General features: G+C 37.5%; 1 protein-coding gene across 6 annotated transcripts in view; it reads right to left on the reverse strand.

Moving 5' to 3' along the window:
• Window positions 1-23,233, reverse strand: part of Mctp1 (multiple C2 and transmembrane domain containing 1) — a 592,391-nt gene that overhangs the window by 208,632 nt on the left and 360,526 nt on the right. For 3 of the 6 annotated variants that reach the window (XM_042054765.1, XM_038323195.1, XM_038323194.1), the window contains exon 7: window positions 22,756-22,794. The exons of 1 other annotated variant lie outside the window; for it this stretch is intronic. In XM_042054765.1, the coding sequence (XP_041910699.1) occupies window positions 22,756-22,794 (39 nt within the window). Of the gene's footprint in view, window positions 1-1,947; window positions 2,011-22,755; window positions 22,795-23,233 lie in introns of all 6 variants that reach the window. 2 more of the 6 variants (XM_042054766.1, XM_038323193.1) reach the window with 2 other exon arrangements.

The raw sequence follows: 23,233 nt of genomic DNA on the forward strand, positions 1-23,233 counted from the left end.
ACACACAAGATTTAAAGAGACTAGCCTCTATATTCATGAACACTCAAGATTTAAAGAGGCTGACCACTATATTCATGGACAGTACATGAACACACAAGATTTAAAGAGACTAGCCTCTATATTCATGGACAATACATGAACACACAAGATTTAAAGAGGCTGGCCTCTATATTCATGGACAATACATGAACACATAAGATTTAAAAAGGCTGGCCTTTATATTCATGGACAATACATGAACACACAAGATTTAAAGAGGCTAGCCTCTATATTCATGGACAATACATGAACACACAAGATTTAAAAAGACTAGCCTCTATATTCATGAACAGTACATGAACACACAAGATTTAAAGAGGCTAGCCTTTATATTCATGGACAATAATACATGAACACACAAGATTTAAAGAGGCTAGCCACTATATTCATGGACAATACATGAACACATAAGGGGAACAATGATTATTTTGGCAAGAGTACAGAATAACTTTAGTGAAGGTAGCTTCTGTAAAGACGGTAGAAAGGAAACAGCACACTATAACCATTCAGCTGACTCATGGCAATAAAAAGCTACAAAAAAGATATGTGTTGGAGCAGGCAGGATAAGTAGCTGACACCGGCTCACTGGTCAGAGCCCGACTTCCCATGGAATTCATGTGAGGAGATACTGCAACAGATCTCCAAATTCTAAAAAGAAAATGTACTTTTTGAATACAAGTGGTTTGAAATCAAAAAAGGAAAATAGCAAAGACTCTAAAATATAATAACTTCCCTGCAATGTCTACTGCTACTAAATCATAGCCTAAATGGTTTTCTTTTTCTATATTTTGATGAAAGAGAAATTTAAACAGAGAGACACACACAGGGAGAATGTCATGTGATACCTGTAATAAACACCACAGTTGACGAACAGCTGGGAGTAAACAGTCCCTCAAAGAAGTGTGGCCCTGCTCACATATTGACTTGGATATTCGCCTCCAAGACAGTGAGGCTATGCTTTCCGCTCATGAGCTGCAATGTCCCTGCTTAGTTACAAAAGTCTTGGACAGTTAATATAAAGGGTGAGAATAGAATTTGTTTTGTGACTTTTTTTAATGGCCCACATAAATGACAACATGAAAAGCATAACTACTGAAAGCAAAATTGAATACAAGGAAAAGAAGAGACACAATGGATGACAATTGTTTCAGAAGAAGGGGAAATGCAACACAGAGATTTGGGGAAAGACAGTTTAGGGAGACCAAACATCTCCCTGAGATAATACAGCCCTCACTGAGTGGCTCAAACATGTTCTCAGGCAAGGAGAACTTCTGGAAGTTTATGTTGACGCTTCAGGGGCAGTCTTAAAGCACCATAGTCATAAACCAGTAAGTGCTGTGCATAGTGCAGTTACATAAGAGGGAACTGGATGGCAAAGTTCAGTCAGCAATGACTAAAACAAATTCTGTGGAAATTCGATATTGTTTTCATTTAAAGCAAAAGCAGAGTTAATGTTTACTCACTCATAATTTTCAAAGAAATAGCAATGACTGTTTCCTGTACATCTTGTTGCTTATAATCACTTTTATAAGAGTAAGCCTTCTAAGAACAGAAAGGTAGCCTTAACAAGTCCGTCTTCCAGAGGGAGACGAAGAGCCCCCGTGCACTTGCTATAGAACCTCCTTCTCCTAGGAGGTCTCTGGAACTGTAGTGCTTAAAACCTGACTAAACTTGCTCCTGCAAAGAGCAGCTATGAAGAAAAGTTTTCAGAAGTACAAAATTCCCAATGTTTTTTTAAGTGAGGACATAAAAGATTTGTTGATATGACTTAGAATTAAGCCAACAAAGAAGGAAAATAAAAACATGTCAGTGAGCCTGCTTTAAGAGCCAGAATTCTTAATTCCCAATAGCTATTCAGAAATAAAAACTTAAGTATATTAATATTAAAGCATTTCAACATTATTCAACATTATCCTCCAAAAGAAAGTGCACAGAGAAGTGAGATTCAAACACTTCATTTTCTGAGAGTTCCTAAAAGCAAACAAATATTTAGCTAAATTTTGAGGTGTTTTTGAGAGTACCTAATTATTGTCAAAATCAAAACAAACCAAAACAAAATAAAAGCAAATTAAAGGTAAAAAACCATACATCCAGACACTTTGGATATTTGGAAACTACAGTTTTCTTCTCTTGAGTAGATGAGTCTCTTTGTCTTCTTCACCCCTGATGTCATTAAGGGTAAAGTGTGAAAGTGTTTTCTATAGGTTTTAGAGTTCACTTACTGTGCTTAACTGCCCACTAATAAATCTCTGAGTCTTATGTTCATGACAGAAAATATAAGTACTAAAACACATCACACAGTTTTAACATGAAGTAGACAACATTGTTTCTTTTAGTAAAACAATTGTGCTAATCATAGACTATGAGATTGTTTTAAAATATAGAAGCAGAAATCTTATTAATAAAAATTACTTAGTTAAATTCTTTACAAAATTTCTCAAATTTGCTGGTATGATACAATTGTACAATAAATACAATAAAATGACTTCATTAACTTGAGTTCTGAGCTACATCCTCAGCCCTAATTAATTACATTTTAATAAGCTTAAATTTCTTTTCCTTTGGAATGTACAGTGCTCTAGTCTGCCCCTGAGTATCAGTTATAATGAAACCATGGAATGCTGATAAGAGTTTGGGGACAGTTCAATTTTAAAACTATCTTGAAGAGGAAGCAATCTTACTGTACTATTTTTTCTATGCTTTTGTGATAGCAACTAGGATTACAGTGGTCCAGCATCTTACACCATGTCCAAGGCATAGTAAGGTACTCAATAAATTTTGTTAATTGACTAAGTAATATTTGATTAAAATCTTATATTTTTACCAAACATGAAAAAATAAAGTAGAAAAGGTATTTAATATTTTTCTATATGAAAATTTAAAATTAGACAGAAATGCATCACAGATTGTTGTGTTTAGTAATCTGATATATTTATAACCAAATACATTTCTTAATGCAACAAATCATGATTTTATAAGTTGCTTGCTTAGAGTTTGGTCAGGTAGCATTGCTTATGGAAGAAATTATCAGGAAAAGGTTTTTCATCTAAAATATCATTTGATCAGTAATAAATGGCTATGGTTTGCTTACATTTACACTTTATAGTTTTCAGGTGACACACTATCACAGTAGAATCTAATCAATCAAAAATCCTCTAAAAACTACACTTATGTTCAACTGTTGTCTTTCTTGATTGATGGAGGAGAGTCATCTGTCTATAAGTTACTTTTATTTGTTAATAAAGAAACTGCTTTGGCCCTTTGATAGGAAAGAAAATTAGGTAGGCAGAGGAGACAGAACAGAATTGTGGGAGAAAGAAAGCAGAGTCAGGCAGACGCCTCAGGCAGTTGCCATGCCTCTCCTCTCCAAGACAGACTCCGGTTAAGATCTCTTCTGGTAAGCCATCACCTCATGGTGCTACACAGATTACTAAATATGGGTTAAAGCAGGGTGTAAGAACTAGACAATAAGAGGGTGAAACTAATGGGCCAGGCAGTGTTTAAAAGAATACAATTTCCATGTAATTATTTCGGGGCATAAGCTAGCCAGGTGGCCTGGAGCCAGGTGGCAGAAATGCAGCCCACTGCTCCATCTACAAATGGTGTCCAGACATGGATAACTGAATCCACAGAAAGCCTGAGAAAGCTTGGGAAAGAATAGAGTAAAGCATGGCTTCTTGGTGGCAGCAATTTCTCGGGTCTGCTCTGCTTGCTAGAGGCAAGTAAACACTCTCATCTAAGACAGGCTTCCTGACTCAGCTTTAGCTGCAAAACCCTGCAGCTCTTTTAAGAGGTCCTGCCACGAAACACTTAAATGGTGTTGATGAAAAGCTGAACACATGCTTTTCGGTTTTCAGCCATAGCAGGAAAAAAGCTGCGCCGTTTTAAAATGCTGGCTTTCTGGGCCATCCTGGGCCAGGACAAACCCTGACTCTTTCAGGCAGGCAGTCCAACTGAGTGTGGTCTGTGAGCAGAATGCTGCAACTTGCTTGCTGGCAGGGACCTTGAAATGCTATAGAGTTGTGGCAATGAACATGGCTACAGCCGGTACCTCTGCCACGAGGCTGAAATCTTAGAAAACTAAGAAATGGGTTGGATCTAGCTGTCAAAGCCACAGCTTTAATGCTACCTATATTGCTTGGTAAATTAAAGACTCGTGTGGTCAGAAAAAGAGAGATATACAATAAAGAAAGATTCAAAGACAAAGAAAACCTCTAATGGTTTCCAGTGTGTTAAAAATATATGCAGGCTAAAGGTTAAAGTTCTTAAAAGTAAAAAAGAAAAAGAAAGAGAGTAGTTTGGGTATGGTGGCACACACCTTTAATCCCAACACTTGGGAGGCAGAGGTAGATTGACCTCTGTGACTTCAAGGTGTGGCAGGACACACCTCTAATCCCAATGCCTGGCAGACAGAGACAGAAGGATCTCTGAGAGTTCAAGGACAGCCTGGTCTACAGAGTTATTCCAGGACAACGATATACAGAGAACCTGTCTCAAAAAATAAAAGTAAAAATAAAAGAAATAGAGGTTAAGTAAAGCTGCATAAAGATGGAAAATACACAGAGAATCTTGATACTATATGTTATTATGCTCTCTTTGAATTGTTTGAATGCTGAGGAAGAAGCAACAGCTGCTAAAAGATATTTGTTTATAAATGCTGATGAACTAATCCAACATAAATATTTTGAAAATACCTTGACTTCAAAATTTGGATCTAAGGTTATGATGCTTTGGAAAAGGTCTTTTTTTTTTGTTTTCACAGAGGATGAGACCCTGTGAATTGCTTCTATCCCAATATGATATGATAGACCACGCCCTCCTGAAAGGTTGCTCTGAACACCCTCAAAAAATTACTTTGCTCAACTGCTGACTGAGATGAACCTAGAAGACAGGTTATACCATGAAAGACCTAATTAACAGCACCCCTATACAGCAAGAAGTCTGGAGAGAAATAACTATGTACATATTCCTAGATATTGTTTATAAATGTTTTTTTTTTACATTTAAAGGGGGATAGGATATAGATGTGAATAATTTGCTTTGGTATAGATCTTGGTTTATTGGTAAAAATTTAAGGTCAATTTTGTTATATGTATATGTATTTCTGATCTTGATTAAGGTATTGTGATTGTGTAGTTTATTTAAAAGTTAATATATAATTAGAAAATATAGGTTGTTAATGGACAATCATCAATAATAGTAAAGCTTGTAGTTATGTTAGATTTTCTAGATATATAGAGATATATTTCAGTTAGATAGGCATTCTTCATATCTTTCAAAGACTACAGAATATGGCATTTAATGTTTTAATAACTTAGGACTTTTCATGACAATGAGACACGTCTGCTCCTGGCAGCACCAATCTACTTCAAGAGGAAGATGGGCATTGAAGAGGCTCCTTATGGAGTTGGTTAGCCATTTGGGCAAGAAACTGCTCTTGCCTGAATTGATGCATGAATTGGACACAAAGAACCTGCAGAGAGAGGACTGCTGAACTTTCTTAAAGGTGAGATGGTCTTTCGGGGTTCCTGACTCATGAAAGAGTCTGCGAGACATTCTGCAGGACATGGCACATAGTGACTGAACTGCCTTTGAAATTTCCTGCTTCATGGAAATGTCTGCTGGATACTATGGATCTGTAGACTGAAAATGGATGCCCCAACAGTACAGAGGAACTTTGGGTGACTGTCCAGGCAGCAAGATGTCTCTGTCATTTCTAGAGTATTGGAAGTTGCTTACTTCTTGTTTACTTAGGTAATATTATATCCTTCTGGAGTCTTTGATGGAGTTGAAGAATAGATAGTTAGTTATAGTTTTTCTTTGTTATGGTAAAAGATAAAATAGATCTAAATATTGTAACTGTAATTCTTGATTGATAACTGTTTTGTTATATGTAATTTTACTATGTTAAAGTTAAAGCCTTTCTTTTTTGTTTAAACAGAAAAAGAGGAAATGATGTAGGTGGGTCGTCTTTCTATGTGTTGCTTTCATTGGTTAATTAATAAAAAAACGGCTTGGCCTGATAGGTCAGAACATAGATGGGTGGAGTAGACAGAACAGAATGCTGGGAGGAAGAAGGCAGTGAGGCAGTCACCATGCCTCTCCTCTCCAAGACAGACGCAGGTTAAGATCTCTCCTGGTAAGCACCTACTTCATGGTGCTACACAGATTACTAAATATGGGTTAAAGCAAGATGTGAGAATCAGACGATAAGAGGCTGAAACTAATGGGCTAGGCAGTGTTGAAAAGAATACAGTTTCCGTGTAATTATTTTGGGTAGAGCTAGCCGGGTGCCAGGAAGTGGCCCGCCGCTCCTCCTTCTACACTTGATACCATATTTTTTAAAAGATTACCCTATGTATCAATTCTAATTTATTCATTTATTTATTATTGTTTTGTGTGTGTATGTTGAGAGGGAGGGAAGGAGGGAAGGAGAGAGAGAGAAAGAGAGAGAAAAAGAGAGAGAGAGAGAGAGAGAGAGAGATCCTGTCATCTGTTGGGGTCTGGGAAATGATCTCAGGTCACAAGGCCTGTGGAAATGTGCCCTTACCCATTGAACTATTTCTCTGGTTCATTATCTTATTATGTAACTTAAAATATCTTCTGGATTTTAGAGAAGCAGCATGCTTTCTTTTTGATCGTCATTTCTCTTTACTTCCATTTATAAATATTTAAGTAATTGATCCACAAATGAGGCAATTTTAAACATAAGGTTGCAGTATCATATTAAGTGTGGGATCCTAGCTGTGTAAGAGTTTTCACTCTGCATAGGAGGAGTCAGTATCGAAAGTTCTATTCTCAAGTGAGTTTAAATCGTAAGGCATAATGTGTTAGCTAAGTGGAGAGAAAGTTTTACCTCCAAATCCATCACAAAGCAAATATTTAGAGGTAATAACTCATTTAAAGCTGTAGGTAGTATGTGACTGACACGGAAGTTGTACTAATATTACTTTCTAGTCTTCTTCAGCTAAAAGCAGAGGGCACTTACCTAATTGTTGGCTTAGTATACATAGAAAAAAGCTATTCATGAATTTGGTGGTTGGGGGTTTTAATGACAAAGATTTAGTAATAAAAAACAAAACTATTGGGTACATTTAGACCCTCCCTAGTCCCTAGGCTGTACTTTCTAGACCCTCCTTAGTTCCTAGGCTGTACTTTTTAGACCCTCCCTAGTCCCTAGGCTGTACTTTTTCGACCCTCACTAGTCCCTAAACTGTACTTTTTAGACCCTCTCTAGTCACTAGACTATACTTTTTAGGCCATGCTTCATTATTTTTATCACTCATCAGTTAGTAGCTTTAGTTTATTTTACAACCCACATTCTTATGTAAATTAAGGTCTTTATTTCAAGTGGAATAGTCCATTTATTGCTGTGAACTAATATGAAATTTACAAGAGACCAACCCAGAAGTAGTTATTATTGGTTACAACAATAACAACAAAAACAATAAGAAAAAATAATAACAATAGCAACAACATTAATAGCGAAGAAAACAATCATCACAACACCAATAACAATAAAAGTAACACCAATAACAACAACAATTAAAACAATAAATGCAACAATAGACAATAACTATAGCAATAAGTATAACAACTCCCACGGTTACAATAGCAGCAGCAGCAAAGCTCCAGCATTATGATGAGCCCTAAACAAAAGCACTGATTTTAACTGGGGGAACACAAACCAATCATGGATTCCAGAGGAGCCTTGAGTCAAATCATTGTGTACATACTAAGTAATACTTCAGTGTCCATGAAGACAAGAGACTTCAAAGTGAGGGGGAGAAGCAGTATGAGAGTGTTAAAATTAAAAATCGACATTTAAAAAGGATTGAGCACAAACACAGACATCAACTTGATAAAAGACAATTGCCAAAATTATCCTGACTAATGAATGGCTGAACTGCTTCTATTGAGGCTTCTAAATTATCACACTACCAAGATTCATTGGTTTTGAACTATTTAGGTCTATTTTTACCTTCAAAGTATTTTTGAACTGTAAGTAAATTTCTCTTCAAAGATGAAAAAAATCAAACTACAATTCTAAGATTTAATTGTATTTTTAGACAAAAATCTAAAAGATAATTTTTTCTTCATAAAAATAAAAGTCCAGTTTTACCTAAACTATTGACTATGAAAATAATTTTAAAACTGTACATAAAATAAATCATAAAAATCTTTTAAGATTTTGTTATCAATTGGAATGAGGATTAACTCTCAATCTTTTATTTAAAGTGATACTTTACAATTAGGTCAGTATACCGATCCTGAAATATAATTCACATTATTGTAATTATAGAAATTCTTCAAGAATCAAAATAATCACAAGAGAAAAAAATGTCACCCTAAAATTCAAATGTCAGAATCAAGTCAGCATTCTAGATTTTATGATTTTTTTCTATGCATGTGACAAATTTCTTTTCACTGGTGCAATTTTGGACATTTAAGAGACTGGAAATATTTATAAGTTCTTATGCAAATCTATTGCATAAAGAGTCCTGGTCAGATAATAATTGTTCATGAAAATCAGGGTTCATGGGATGCTTCCATTCTAGCAATAAACAATGATTTAGAATATTGACTAAGCCTTTGAATAATCATGTCAACTAGGATTTTTGTAGTAAATTCCTTGTAAAATTATGAATTATTTTCATTTGAGTATTTAAAGTAATTAAAATGAATAAATTATCTAGCATCTATTTATGTCTATCATCTATCTATCATCTATCTGCCTATCACCTATCTGTCTGTCTGTCTGTCTGTCTATCATCTATCTATCTATCTATCTATCTATCTATCTATCTATCTATCTATCATCTATTTATCTATCATTTATTTACTTATCTATCAGTATGTATGTATCTGTCTGTCTGTCTGTCTGTCTGTCTGTCTAGCTCTCACCTACCCTCTATCTACCCATCCATCCACCATCCATCTACTGACCTATCATCTATTCTTCCATCATGAGTCCATACACATCTCTGTGTCGACCTTCTGCTCCACTAACCTGGAGTCTGATCCACTAGTTCCCCCTTCTAATCAGCTCAGGAAGGAAATTAGTTGGCATTTTATTAAAACATCAAAGGGACAAAGGTCAGCTGGCAATCATGCAATAAACATCTTAGATGTGGGACACAAGCTTAGTGGATTCCATCTTGTGCTTAGGGGTACATTTTATCCTTTGAATTTAAACCAGATCGTCCATATTAACTCTGGAAACATCCACAACATTTATAAGTTCATCAAAAGCAGTCAAATAAATATAATGTCATGGTTATAGAAAAATCTTTGTTATTATGAATTAAAGCACAAAAATCTAATTTTATGTCGACAGGGAAATATTGTCAAAACATCAAGGAAAAATTATTTCAGTGTAAGATACAACTATGGTTTCATATACTTTGTGGGATAATCAAATATAATGCTAATATATAATATTTATAAAATATATAAACTTGTTACAAATGTAATAACTAAGGTCCAAATACATGCTAAATAATAGAATTCCTCATTGCCGTTCACTATTTGCTCACTGTTGGCATTTTAGAATCCCAGAACAATTAATTCTGATATAGGATATTATTTTATAGTGTTTTTAAATAAGAGTTGCTAATAATAATATAGCCCAAGTAAGGAATTTAAATGAAAGTTTGTTTCCTTCAAAACACATAAGCGTTTCCCATGTTCAAAGACATGTACATGGCCCTTTTATCCGGGCGGCTTCCCTGGGCTACCTGGAATCCCTGATCCTGTGCAGTGGAGTTCTATCTGGACTACCTTACCTAGTGTTTTCAGGTGTCCTGCTCCTGTACTAAGGCCATCCACCCAAATGGGTCAGACTCTGGCTTCCAGGCAAGTCTGAGAATTCCTGCAAGAGAGTGCAGGCTTCTTCAGATTGTGCTGCAAGGAATAGGTCCTGCTCTGGCTCTGGGGAGATCCAACCAGATTCAGTCACAGCAAAGATTGGTCTAGGACACCAAGCACCTCCCGGCTCCATTTGAAGGAAGAGATGGGCAGGTGCCAATGCAAGAACTCCTCCAACAACATGAAAGGCAACATGACATCACCAGAATCCAGACATCCCAAAACAACAAGAATTGAACACCCTACCCCAGAAGATATAGAAGAAACTGACCTTAAACAGTACTTTATGAAAATAATAGAGGACCTTAAACAGGAGGTAAAAAACTGCCATAAAGACATGGAGATGACAAACAAAAAGGTAGGCGAAATAAATAAATCTCTCAAAGATACCCAAGAAAAACAAGAAAAACAAGAAAAAGCAATCAAACAGGTAAGGGAAACAGTACAAGACCTGATAAATGAAATGGAGGTAATGAAGAAAGCACAATCTGAGGGAAGATTGGAAATGGAAACTGTGAGTAAACGAACAGAAACTTCAGAGACAAGTATTTCCAACTCAATACAAGAGATGGAACAAAGAATCTCGGACTCCGAAGATACTATAGAGGAAATAAATTCACAGATTAAAGAACTAAACAAATCTACAAATTCTTAACATAAAACATCCAGGAAATCTGGGACACCATGAAAAGACCAAACCTAAGAATAATTGGGGTAGAAGAAGAAGAAGAATTACAACTCAAAGGCCCAGAAAACATATTCAACAAAATTATAGAAGAAAACTTCCCCAACATAAAGAAGGATGTTCCTATGAAGGTACAAGAAGCCTACAGAACATCAAATAGACTGGATCAAAAGAAAGCATCCCCACACCATATAATAATCAAAACACAAAACATACAGAATAAAGAACAGATATTAAGAGCTGTAAAGGAAAAAGGTCAAGTAACATATAAAGGGAAACCTATCAGAATTACACCTGATTTCTCAATGGAAACCATGAAAGCCAGAAAAGCTTGGATAGATGTGCTACAGACACTAAGGGAACATGGATGCAAGCCTAGACTACTGTACCCAGCAAAGCTTGCATTCACCATCAATGGAGAAAAGAAGATATTCCAGGACAAAAACAGATTTAAACAATACGTAGCCACAAATCCAGCCTAGTAAAAAGTAATAGAAGGAAAATCACAAACCAAGGAGTCCAACAATGCCCACAATAACTCAGGCATCTAGCGACCCTTCACCAGCACAACTAGAAGAAGGGAAACACACAAACTCTACTACGAAAAATGACCGGAGTTAACAACCACTGGTCATTAATATCACTTAATATCAATGGATTCAATTCACCTATAAAAAGGCACAGGCTAAGAGATTGGATATGAAAACAGGATCTAACATTCTGCTGTTTACAAGAAACACACCTCAACCACAAAGACAGACACCTACTCAGAGTAAAGGGTTGGGAAAAGGTTTATCAAGCAAATGGACCTAAGAAACAAGCTGGTGTGGCCATACTAATTTCTAACAAAGTTGACTTCAAACTAAAATCAATCAGAAGAGATGAAAAGGGACACTTTATACTCATAACAGGAAAAATCCTTCAGAATGAAGTCTCAATCCTGAATATCTATGCCCCTAATATAAAAGCTCCCACTTATGTAAAAGAAACACTTCTAGAACTCAAGGCAGCCATCAAACCACACACACTAATAGTTGGAGACTTCAACACTCCTCTCTCACCAATGGACAGGTCAATCAGACAGAAACCTAACAGAGAATTGAAAGACTTAATGGAGGTAAAAAACCAAATGGACTTAACAGGCATCTATAGAACTTTCCACCCAAATAGGAAAGAATATACCTTCTTCTCTGCGGCTCATGGAACCTTTTCGAAAATTGACCATATACTTGGTAACAAAGCAAACTTCCACAGTTACAAAAAAAATATTAGTAACCACCTGTGTCTTATCGGATCACCATGAATTAAAATTAGAATTCAACAACAATACTACCCCCAAAAAGCCCACAAACTCATGGAAACTGAGCAGTCAACTACTGAACCACAGCTGGGTCAAGGAAGAAATAAAGAAAGAAATTAAAGTCTTTCTTGAATTTAATGAAAACAAAGACACAACATACTCAGACCTATGGGACACAATGAAAGCAGTGCTAAGAGGAAAGTTCATAGCACTAAGTGCCCACTTAAAGAAAACAGAGAAAGCACTCATTGGTGACTTAACAGCACACCTGAAAGCTCTGGAAAAAAAAGAAGCAGACTCACCTAGGAGAAGTAGAAGACTGGAAATAATCAAACTGAGGGCAGAAATCAACAAAATAGAAACACAGAAAACAATCCAAAGAATCAAGGAAACAAAAAGCTGGTTCTTGGAGAAAATCAACAAGATTGACAAACCCTTAGCCAAACTAATCAAACGGCAGAAGGAGAACACGCAAATTAATACGATCAGAAATGAAAAGGGGGACATAACCACAGACACAGAGGAAATTCAGAGAATCATTAGATCTTACTACAAAAGCCTGTATGCCACAAAATTGGAAAATGTAGAAGAAATGGACAGTTTTTTAGATAAATACCATATACCAAAGTTAAACCAGGACCAGGTAAATGCTCTAAATAGTCCTGTTAGTCGCGAAGAATTAGAAACTGTTATCAGAAACCTCCATACCAAAAAGAGCCCAGGACCAGATGGTTTCAATGCAGAATTCTACCAGAACTTCCAAGAAGATCTAATACCTATACTCCTTAAGGTATTTCATAATATAGAAACACAAGAGTCACTGCCAAATTCCTTCTATGAAGCTACAGTTACCCTGATACCTAAACCACACAAAGACTCAACCAAGAAAGAGAATTACAGGCCAATCTCACTCATGAACATTGATACAAAAATTTTCAATAAAATACTGGCAAACCGAATCCAAGAACACATTAGAAAAATTATCCACTATGATCAAGTAGGCTTCATGCCAGAGATGCAGGGCTGGTTCAGCATACGAAAATCTATCAATGTAATCCATCATATAAATAAACTGAAGGAAAAAAAACCATATGGTCATCTCATTAGATGCTGAAAAAGCATTTGACAAAATTCAGCACCCTTTTATGATAAAGGTCTTGGAGGGATTAGGGATACAAGGGTCATTCCTAAATATAATAAAAGCTATTTACAGCAAGCCGACAGCTAACATCAAATTAAACTGAGAGAAACTCAAGGCTATCCCACTAAATTCAGGAACACGACAAGGCTGTCCACTCTCTCCTTATCTCTTCAATATAGTGCTTGAAGTTCTAGCAATAGCAATAAGACAGCATAAAGGGATCAAGGGGATTTGATTTGGAAAGGAAGAAGTTAAACTTTCGTTATTTGCAGATGATATGATAGTGTACATAAGCGACCCCAAAAACTCCACCAAAGAACTCCTTCAGCTGATAAACTCCTTCAGTAACGTGGTAGGCTACAAGATTAACTCCAAAAAATCAGTCGCCCTCCTATACACAAAGGATAAGGAAGCAGAGAGGGAAATCAGAGAAGTATCACCTTTCACAATAGCCACAAATAGCATAAGATATCTGGGAGTAACTCTAACCAAGGAAGTGAAGATTTATTTGACAAGAACTTTAAATCTTTGAAGAAAGAAATTGAAGAGGATACCAGAAAATGGAAGGATCTCCCCTGCTCGTGGATTGGAAGGATCAACATAGTAAAAATGGCAATCCTACCAAAAGCAATCTATAGATTCAATGCAATCCCCATCAAGGTCCCATCAAAATTCTTCTCAGATATTGAGAGAACAATAATCAAGAAATAAACAAGAAACCCAGGATAGCCCAAACAATCTTATACAATAAAGGAACTTCTGGAGGCATTACCATCCCTGACTTCAAACTCTATTACAGAGCTACAGTATTGAAAACAGCTTGGTATTGGCATAAAAACAGAGAAGTCGACCAATGGAATCGTATAGAAGACCCAGATCTTAAACCACAAACCTATGAACACCTGATTTTTGATAAAGGAGTCAAAAGTACACAATGGAAGAAAGAGGGCATCTTCAACAAATGGTGCTGGCACAACTGGATGTCAACCTGTAGAAGAATGAAAGTAGATCCATATCTATCACCATGCACAAAACTCATGTCCAAATGGATTAAAGACCTCAATATTAATCTGAACACCTTGAGCTTGATAGAGGTGAAAGTGGGAAGTACTCTACAACAAATGGGCACAGGAGACTGTTTCCTACGCATAACCCCAGCTGCACAGACATTAAGGTCAACATTGAATAAATGGGACTCCTGAAGCTGAGCAGCTTCTGTAAAGCAAAGGACACTGTCACTAAGACACAAAGGCAGCCTACTGACTGGGAAAAGATCTTCACCAACCCTGCAACTGACAAAAGTCTGATCTCTAAAATATATAAGGAACTCAAGACTTTAAAATGCTAATGAACCCAATTAAAAAATGGGGCGCTGAGCTGAACAGAGAATTCTCAACAGAAGAAGTTCAAATGGCCAACAGACACTTAAGGTGATGGAGGAGAGTTATCTGTCTATGTTTCTTTCATTGGTTAATTAATAAAGAAAACTGCCTTGGCCCTTTAAGAGACAGAGAGTTAGGTAGGTGGAGTAGACAGAACAGAATTGTGGGAACAAGGAAGTAGAGTTGGGGAGACGCTTCAGGCAGTCTCCAGAGGGGTCTCCATGCTGCTCCTCTCCGAGATGGACACAGGTTAAGATCTCTCCTGGTAAGCCACATCTCGTGGTGCTACCCAGATTACTAAATATGGGTTAAAGGAAGATGTGAGAATTAACCAATAAGAGGCTGAAACTATGGGCCAGGCAGTGTTTAAAAGAATACAGTTTCCGTGTAATTATTTTGGGTAAAGCTAGCCGGGTGGCGGGACACAGCCCGGGCCGGGTGGCGGAACACAGCCCCGCCGCTTCACACTACAGATTGGCGCTCCAATGTGGTCACTAAATCCACTTAAAAACCTTGCCCGCTTGGTATCGGAAAGAAAGTACTCTGAGACCATGCCAATGGCTCACTGCTCCCTGCCTGCACCTGGGCAGATGGCGGAATCAGGCTTAGGCGAGCGGGACAGCGTTTGCGGATTCCTGCCGCCATAGAGAGAGAGGTGTTTTCAGACTGCACGGTGCTCTGCGCGTCAGATTCGGCTGTAACTTGGATGAAAAGAGTTTCTGTGCTGCACGCTCAGTCTCAGAATTAAACTGCTGAGTGCGGCTCCAATGTGGACTGCTGTGTGCCTGGAACTGTGTGCGGCTCAGGGGCACCAAATGACTGAGGCAGGAGCGGCTTTGGCTCTGCTCCGCCATGCTGAACTGTGCTGATCTCAGGCAGGATCTATCGTAATTACCACAATAACTGCGCAGTTAAGGTTTAGACTTGGCTGTAAACAGGCAGTACCGTATTACCTATAAGTGGCGCAACTTAAGTTTTTAAGAAGTGCTTAACCTTTTAAGAAATGCTCCTGGATAGTAAAAAATTGCAGATTCACAATAGGACAGATTCAGACATAAAAGACTTTTAAATGAGTCACAGTGTTGGATGAATGTATGTAGGCTTGAGAGAGAGAGAAGAAAATATAAAAAATAAAGTTAATGCCTAAAAAAAGGCTAAAGTCTTTAAAGAGACAGAATAAAGTAAAGTGATAGAATGAAAATAAGCCGCATAAAAATGGAAAATTCACAGAGAGTCTGGATTATGTATTTTGTTGTGTTTTCTTTGATTTTTTTGACTGTAAAGGAGCTAAATACAGAGAGACATTTCATTATATGGGCTGCCAGGCTAGATCAGAATGGACATCTTAATGGTATGACTTCAGGATTTGGATCTAAGAACATGATGCTTTGGAAAAGAGTTTCTTCTTTCGTTTTCACAGAGGACGAGACTCTGTGGATTGCTTCTATCCCAATATGGTATGATAGACCACGCCCTCCTGAAAGGTTGCTGTGAACATCTTCAAAAAATTACTTCACTCAACTGCCAACTGAGAGGAACCTAGCACACAGGTTATACCATGAAAGACCTAAATAACAGCGCCCCCATTCAGCAGGAAGCAGTTTGGAGAGAAAAAACTGCGCCCATTTTCCCAAATATTGCTTATAAATGTTCTTTTACATTTAAAGGGGGAGATGATATAGATATGAATTTGCATTGGTATAGATTTTAAGGTCAATTTTGTTATATGTATATGTATTTCTGATCTTGATTAAGCTATTGTGATTGTAGTTCATTTTAAAAACTGTAATGTATAATTAGGAAATATAGGTTGTTAATGGATAATCATTGATAATAGTTAAGCTTGTAGTCATGTTATTAGATTTTCTAGATATGTAGAGATATATTTCAGTTAGATAGACATTCTTCATATCTTTCAAAGACTGCAGAATATGGCATTTAATGTTTTAATAACTTAGGGTTTTTCATGACAATGAGACACGTCTGCTCCTGGCAGCACCAATCTACTTCGAGAGGAAGATGGGCATCGAAGAGGCTACTTATGGAGTTTGTTAGCCATTTGGGCAAGAAACTGCTCTTGCCTGGACTGTTGCATAAACTGGACACAAGGAACCCACAGAAAGAGGACTGCTAAACTTGCCTAAAGGTGAGATGGTCTCTCAGGGTTCCTGATTCGTGAAAGAGTCTGCGAGACGTTCTGCAGGACACAGCAGAAAGTGACTGAACTGTCTTTGGAATTTTTCTGCTTCATGGAAATGTCTGCTGGATACTGTGGGCCTGAAGCCCGAAGATGGATGCCCCAACGGTACAGAGGAACTTTGGGTGACTGTCCAGGCAGCGAGTTGTCTCTGTCATTTCTAGAGTTTTATAAGTTACTTATTTCTTGTTTACTTAGGTAGTATTATATCCTTCTGGAGTCTTTGATGGAGTTGAAGAATAAATAGATAGTTATAGCTTTCCTTAGTTATGATAAAAGATAAAATAGATTTAAATATTGTAACTGTAATACTTGCTTGATAACTGTTTTGTTATATGTAATTTTGCTATGTTAAAGTTGAAGCCTTTCTTTTTTGTTTAAACAGAAAAAGGGGAAATGATGGAGGAGAGTTATCTGTCTATGTTTCTTTCATTGGTTAATTAATAAAGAAAACTGCCTTGGCCCTTTAAGAGACAGAGAGTTAGGTAGGTGGAGTAGACAGAACAGAATTGTGGGAACAAGGAAGTAGAGTTGGGGAGACGCTTCAGGCAGTCTCCAGAGGGGTCTCCATGCTGCTCCTCTCCGAGATGGACACAGGTTAAGATCTCTCCTGGTAAGCCACATCTCGTGGTGCTACCCAGATTACTAAATATGGGTTAAAGGAAGATGTGAGAATTAACCAATAAGAGGCTGAAACTATGGGCCAGGCAGTGTTTAAAAGAATACAGTTTCCGTGTAATTATTTTGGGTAAAGCTAGCCGGGTGGCGGGACACAGCCCGGGCCGGGTGGCGGAACACAGCCCCGCCGCTTCACACTACATTAAGGTCATGCTCAACCTCCTTAGCTATCAGGGAAATGCAAATAAAAACAACGTTGAGATATCATCTTACACCTGTCAGATTGGCTAAAATCCAAAACACCAATGATAACCTTTGCTGGAGAGGTTGTGGGGTATGGGGTACACTCATCCATTGCTGGTGGGAATGCAAACTTGTGCAACCACTTTGGAAAGCAGTATGGCAGTTTCTCAGGAAATTCGGGATCAACCTACCCCAGGACCCAGCAATTCCACTATTGGGAATCTACCCAAGAGATGCTTAATCAATACTACAAAAGCATTTGCTCAGCTATGTTCATAGCAGCATTATTTGTAATAGCCAGATCCTGGAAACAACCTAGATGCCCTTCAGTGGAAGAATGGATGAAGAAACTGTGGAGTATATACATGTTAGAATACTACTCAGCGGTAAAAACCAGTGACATCTTGAATTTTGCATGCAAATGGATGGAAATAGAAAACACTATTCTGAGTGAGGTAACCCAGACCCAAAAAGATGAACATGGAATGTACTCACTCATAATCGGTTTCTAGCCATAATTAAAGGACATCAAGCCTATAATTCGGGATCTTTGAGAAGATAATAAGAAGAACCTCCACCTGGCGATAGATGAAGAAAATGACTGAGCCCCACACTGGAGCACCGGACTGAGCTCCCAAGGTCCTGATGAGGAGCAGAAGGAGAGAGAACATGAGAAAGAACGTCAGGACCGTGAGGGGTGCATTCACCCATGGCGACGGTGGGACAGAACTAATGGGAGATCACCAACTCCAGTTGGATTGGGACTGATGGAACATGAGACCAAACCAGACTCTCTGAATGTGGCCGAAGGTGGAGGCTGACTGAGAAGCCAAGGACAAAGGCACTGAGCTTTGACTCTTCTGCATGGACAGGCTCTGTGGGAGCCTTCTCAGCTTGGTTGATCACCTTCCTGGACCTGGGGGGAGTTGGGAGGACCTTGGTCTTAACATAGAGTTGGGAACCCTGATGGATCCTTGGCCTGAAGAGGGAGGGAGGGGGTATGGGTGGAGGGGAGGGGAGAGAAGGGGAAGGAAGAGGGGAGGAGATGGAAGTTTTTAAATATAAAAAAATAAATCAAAAAAGAAAAAGACATGTACGTATAATTATAAATGGTGTACTAAAGTAGAAGCACTCTGACCACTCAGCTGAGAAAGTCTCTTCCCAATAGTTTCCACTTTTTACAACCTTTTCCTCATTTTTATAATCACCTGTTTATCAGCAAATGATGTCTTAGTAGAAAGACCCCATAATTATTAACTAATATCTTTTTCATCATGTCTATGTGTGATATTTAAAACTGTGTTCATCTGTTTCTGTCCCCTACTTAAGCAGTTACAAGTCACTGATGAATTTTTAATGTATCATGCAAGAGACCAGGTTAACTATGCCCTGCAGTCTTATGGAGCTCAGTATTCCCTAGTATAAATTCATGGTATCTTTGCCTGAAGTCTTATTAAAATTGCTTCATTCAACCAATGGGTAAAGTGTTTCATTAAAATCATGCTAAGTGATTATAATAAAAAATCTTTGTAAGAAGATGTATTACTAAAAGAGATGTAGGCTGTCAAATAACAGATCTAGTAATGAGATACAACCAAAATAATCTATATTATATTATTCTAAGAACAGAATTGTAAAGAAAACAACTAAGAATTGTGATAGTTAGAATTTTGCCAAGTATATCTCTATACGATTACAATAGCATTTTCTTTTAAAAAATAATATTTTGATTCGCTCTTTGAAAGTTTCACACATGCATACAGTATATTTCAATCCTCACCAACCTGTCACTATCTACGTTGCTCTAACTGCCCCCAGAACTTCCCGAACACATCTCACTTCCAACTTTGTGTCTTTTTTAATGACTTTCTCACAGACTCCATTTAGTTGGCCTAGTGCTTGGCCATGGCCATCCACTTGACTCGGGCAACCTATCGGAAGGTACACCTACAAAGAAACGTGAATCCCACTCAGAAGTAATCAACTGCCAGTAGCACTTCAACTAAAGGTTAAGTAAAGCTAAGCACTGTAGTAATATCCTTCAGACAATGGAAGGAATTTATTGAAAACATATGTTTATTATTTTTTGTAAGGTAAGTTCTCACTGTTTACCACAGGCTGCTTGGAAACCATAATTCTGCCTCATCCACCAACACGCTTAGCAGTAACTTACTTATCATTACTCATCCTAACCACAGATAAACTCTCCTCTGGGTTAAACACAGGCATGCACAGCCGGCCAACAGAGACAATTATTTCATTTCCATTTTTGTTTGGACCCCATAAAATCAATTCAAAATATATATAAAATCTTCTCTTTTGGTCACATGGAATATTCTTGATGAATAACTTGACCCTAAATAAATTATCAATGATAGGCTTCTTCTAAAGGATAAAGTGCTGAAATAACCCAAAGCGTCGCATTTTCCCTGCTGAGGTGCATTTTGTCACATAAATGGAACTCTTTGACCTGGATGACTACCCAGTTGTCTGGGTTGGGTAGACCCTGATTTTCTTATTTTCTCTAACAACACTCTTTCATTACAGACAAGCGTAAGAGGGGTTTAAAGTGTATGTGATGGAAAGTGTAGTTAGTGAGAGACCATAGTGACCATATTCATGGATGCCATCACACCCAGAAGAGACGCTGTGGAATTAACTATTGGCTGATTTGCATGCAGTTGAAATCTAGTCCATACTTTGGCATCTTGCTCTTCACAGATACCTGGAGATGCATTTTCTCCACTTTTATAGTGTGATAACAATTGACTTACAACAATAAAGAGGCTTGTCTCGAGTATTATGAGGTCCCTGTCTTCTGGAGCACTGTTCTATTATTTCAATAGTATATACTGTCTCACAGCATGTCAGTACCACAAATATTTCCACTAGAGTCTACTGTTGACAGAGGTGTGGCAAATAACATGAACAAAATATGAATAAAAACCTTATTGCCGAAAGTGAAGTGACAAGCAGGTATTTAGACGACGAGAAATTTTATGAGCTACTTCACCCTGTGTACAAGATGTTCACGTTACAAAAGGACCACTAGTGGAGTGACTCTCCTGTCATCGTTGGTGTTCAAAGACAAACTTCAGATTGAAGCCCTGCCATGAGATGACAGATGATCTCATTCCTGCAAACTACAACTCCAGAGGAGAAAATTGTTGTGTCTATAGGAAAAGTCAGTGGTGAGCATGGTAACCACTAAAAATATCAGTGCTTGTATTTGAGTATGATTCAACCATATCCTTTCTAAACTCAAGAGAAGACTTCTCCTATTAAGGCCCAGATTTTAAGGAGAAGACCACAGCTTAAACACCCAGAGCCTGCTTGCCCACCCCTTAGCTCTTAAACACCTCCACTTGGAGAAAAAAATTCAGAAACAGTGCCAACTTGGGAGGTGCGTGAAGACCAGCAAAGTAGGTAACAATTACAAATGTGAAATTTCCCATGCATTTTTTAGTACAACACTGTACTTTTATAACACTTTCTGGTGAATATGGAAAGTGTTTTAAGGCAGAGTAAAAATCTGAATGTATTAACAAGTGCTCATTATATTCTCATAGAAAAAACCAAAATGAGTGAGCTGATTTCAACTCGCTCAACATTTAGAATCTCTATGAAAATGTACCAAGTTGGAAATTCCCTTAGTCTAATATTAACACCTGTACTGAATATAATCTGTCAACTACTCAAGTGAGTGCTGAATTAGACACAGGCATTTTTCATCTGTGGTGGCAAATTTTCAATGTTTAAATTGATAGTTAACTATAAAACATTAAGAATTTTATAAATAAAAATAATGGAAATAATATATTTGTTATTCATTTAAAATTTTTATAGATTCAAGGAAATTATGTAGATTTATATTTACTTTATCACTAAGATTAATTAAACAAATTAAAAGTCCTATAAAAATCTGCCTACCATCTATCTATCTGTCTGAATGTATGTTAGAATGATTCCTTCTCTCAAGCCAGACCTGGCTTTTAGTTCTTTCCCCTCAGCCCTTTCAGTGCTGGTATTTCAGGGATTAAGTGCCTTTCAATAAACACAGCCAAAAATGATACTTCTATTCTCTCTTTGTATTCCAATAAAATAGACTATTTATATTCATTAATGCCAAATACTATGTAATACCAGTTCTAAACTCATTTGGAAGATGATGGGCTAGGAGGTTTGCACACAAAAATATCATCATAGAGTCACAGGTGGGGAAAGTCTTATGTACATTTTAGAATCAACACATGTAATATAATATTAATTCTAAAGTACAGTTACAGCAATAAACAATTCAACCATTTCTTTAAAAGTCTTTAAAGTTTTATTTTGCCTAGTGAAACAGTGGACACATGGCTTTCTCCAGCATGTGCTTCTCGAGAGGTCTTTGGGTGAGTTAACTCTTGGTTGTCAGCAGAGACAGAACTGGAGAGTAACAGAAGACATCACAGTGAACATAAAAAATATTTATTATACATATGTTCTTAATTCCAAGTAAAAGGAAAGGAAAATGATGAAGTTGAATAACAACTCAAGAGCATGATTTCATCAGAATGGAAGAAGAAAGATTGCCAGTGTTCCAGGGTCTAAAAAAATCAGAACTATTAAAAGGAATATTGACCTTTTAAGTAAAAATTTGAATAGATGTCATTTTAACCAAGGAAATTTGTTTAATTTTTTTCAAAGTATGGTCATAGAAAAGTTCAGTTTCATGGTAGGTATTTATGCTCAAGAGTGATGCCGTCGCCAAAGATACTGACATCACCAAAGCTGCTATGTGTCTTGCATATACGGTATATGGAAAGCTCAGGGCATTTCCGAGGTCGCCACTTCTCTCATGCCGGAAGTGAGACAAGGTACTGAGGGAGAACTGTCCTCAAGTTCCAATGACACAAGGACTTTTGAGTATTGAAGGCCGAATGCTTAATTTTCTGTGAACAAACCATAAAGTATCCTGGCTACTCTGTTGGAGCTGTCCCCGCCCCGGTCTTGTCCCTTTCGTCCTGGAGCAGAGTGATTTTGTAGACCCTGTGGTACAGAGTGGAGACTGAGGCAGAAAATGAGACTGAGGCGTGGCTAGAGAGAAGCCCAACAACACTCTGCCACGGTGAGATTTCTAAGACTCAGAAAGCGTCACATAATTGGCTTAAAGATTATGGGAGGGAAAAGAGCAACTGGCAGTGATGAAACTTTGTGGGATAGCTGGGGAAATGAGAGGAACTTGAAGCAGCTAATAGTCTTCTCCACAAGGAAAGTTGAAGATCACATGCTAAGAATTACCTTACTGGATCTTTTCCAACTCTTCCTCCTTAGCATAGTCTGTGAATGAAATAAAGCACTTCATTATCTTTCATCCAGCACAGAGCAGGGCAGCCTTTGTTTTCAGGGGATATGTAACATTTATTAGCCCGTTAAATAGCAAAATGTTTCCGGCAATAACTACACAAGACTGCTTCACAGACACACACAGACATACACACACAGACACACACACACACAGATGGGGGGATGAACGCTCAAGCAGTTTCTTTCTGGTTCAAAGATCACTTACATTATTCTTTGTATGAAGAGGTGAGACAGTATATTTTAATTATAATGGAATGTTTGCAATCGAAAATAGTTAATTCTAAAGCAAAAATACAAATTGAGTTTCATGTTTTATAATTGTCCTTTTTGGAGGTGAGGATTGAGGGTATACTTAACTGGGCATATAGCATTTTTTCTTCAACCTATATCTAAAGCATGTTGCTTTGGGCAT

Source organism: Arvicola amphibius, chromosome 3 (genome assembly GCF_903992535.2).
Source record: "Arvicola amphibius chromosome 3, mArvAmp1.2, whole genome shotgun sequence".
Classification (NCBI taxonomy): Eukaryota; Metazoa; Chordata; class Mammalia; order Rodentia; family Cricetidae; genus Arvicola; species Arvicola amphibius.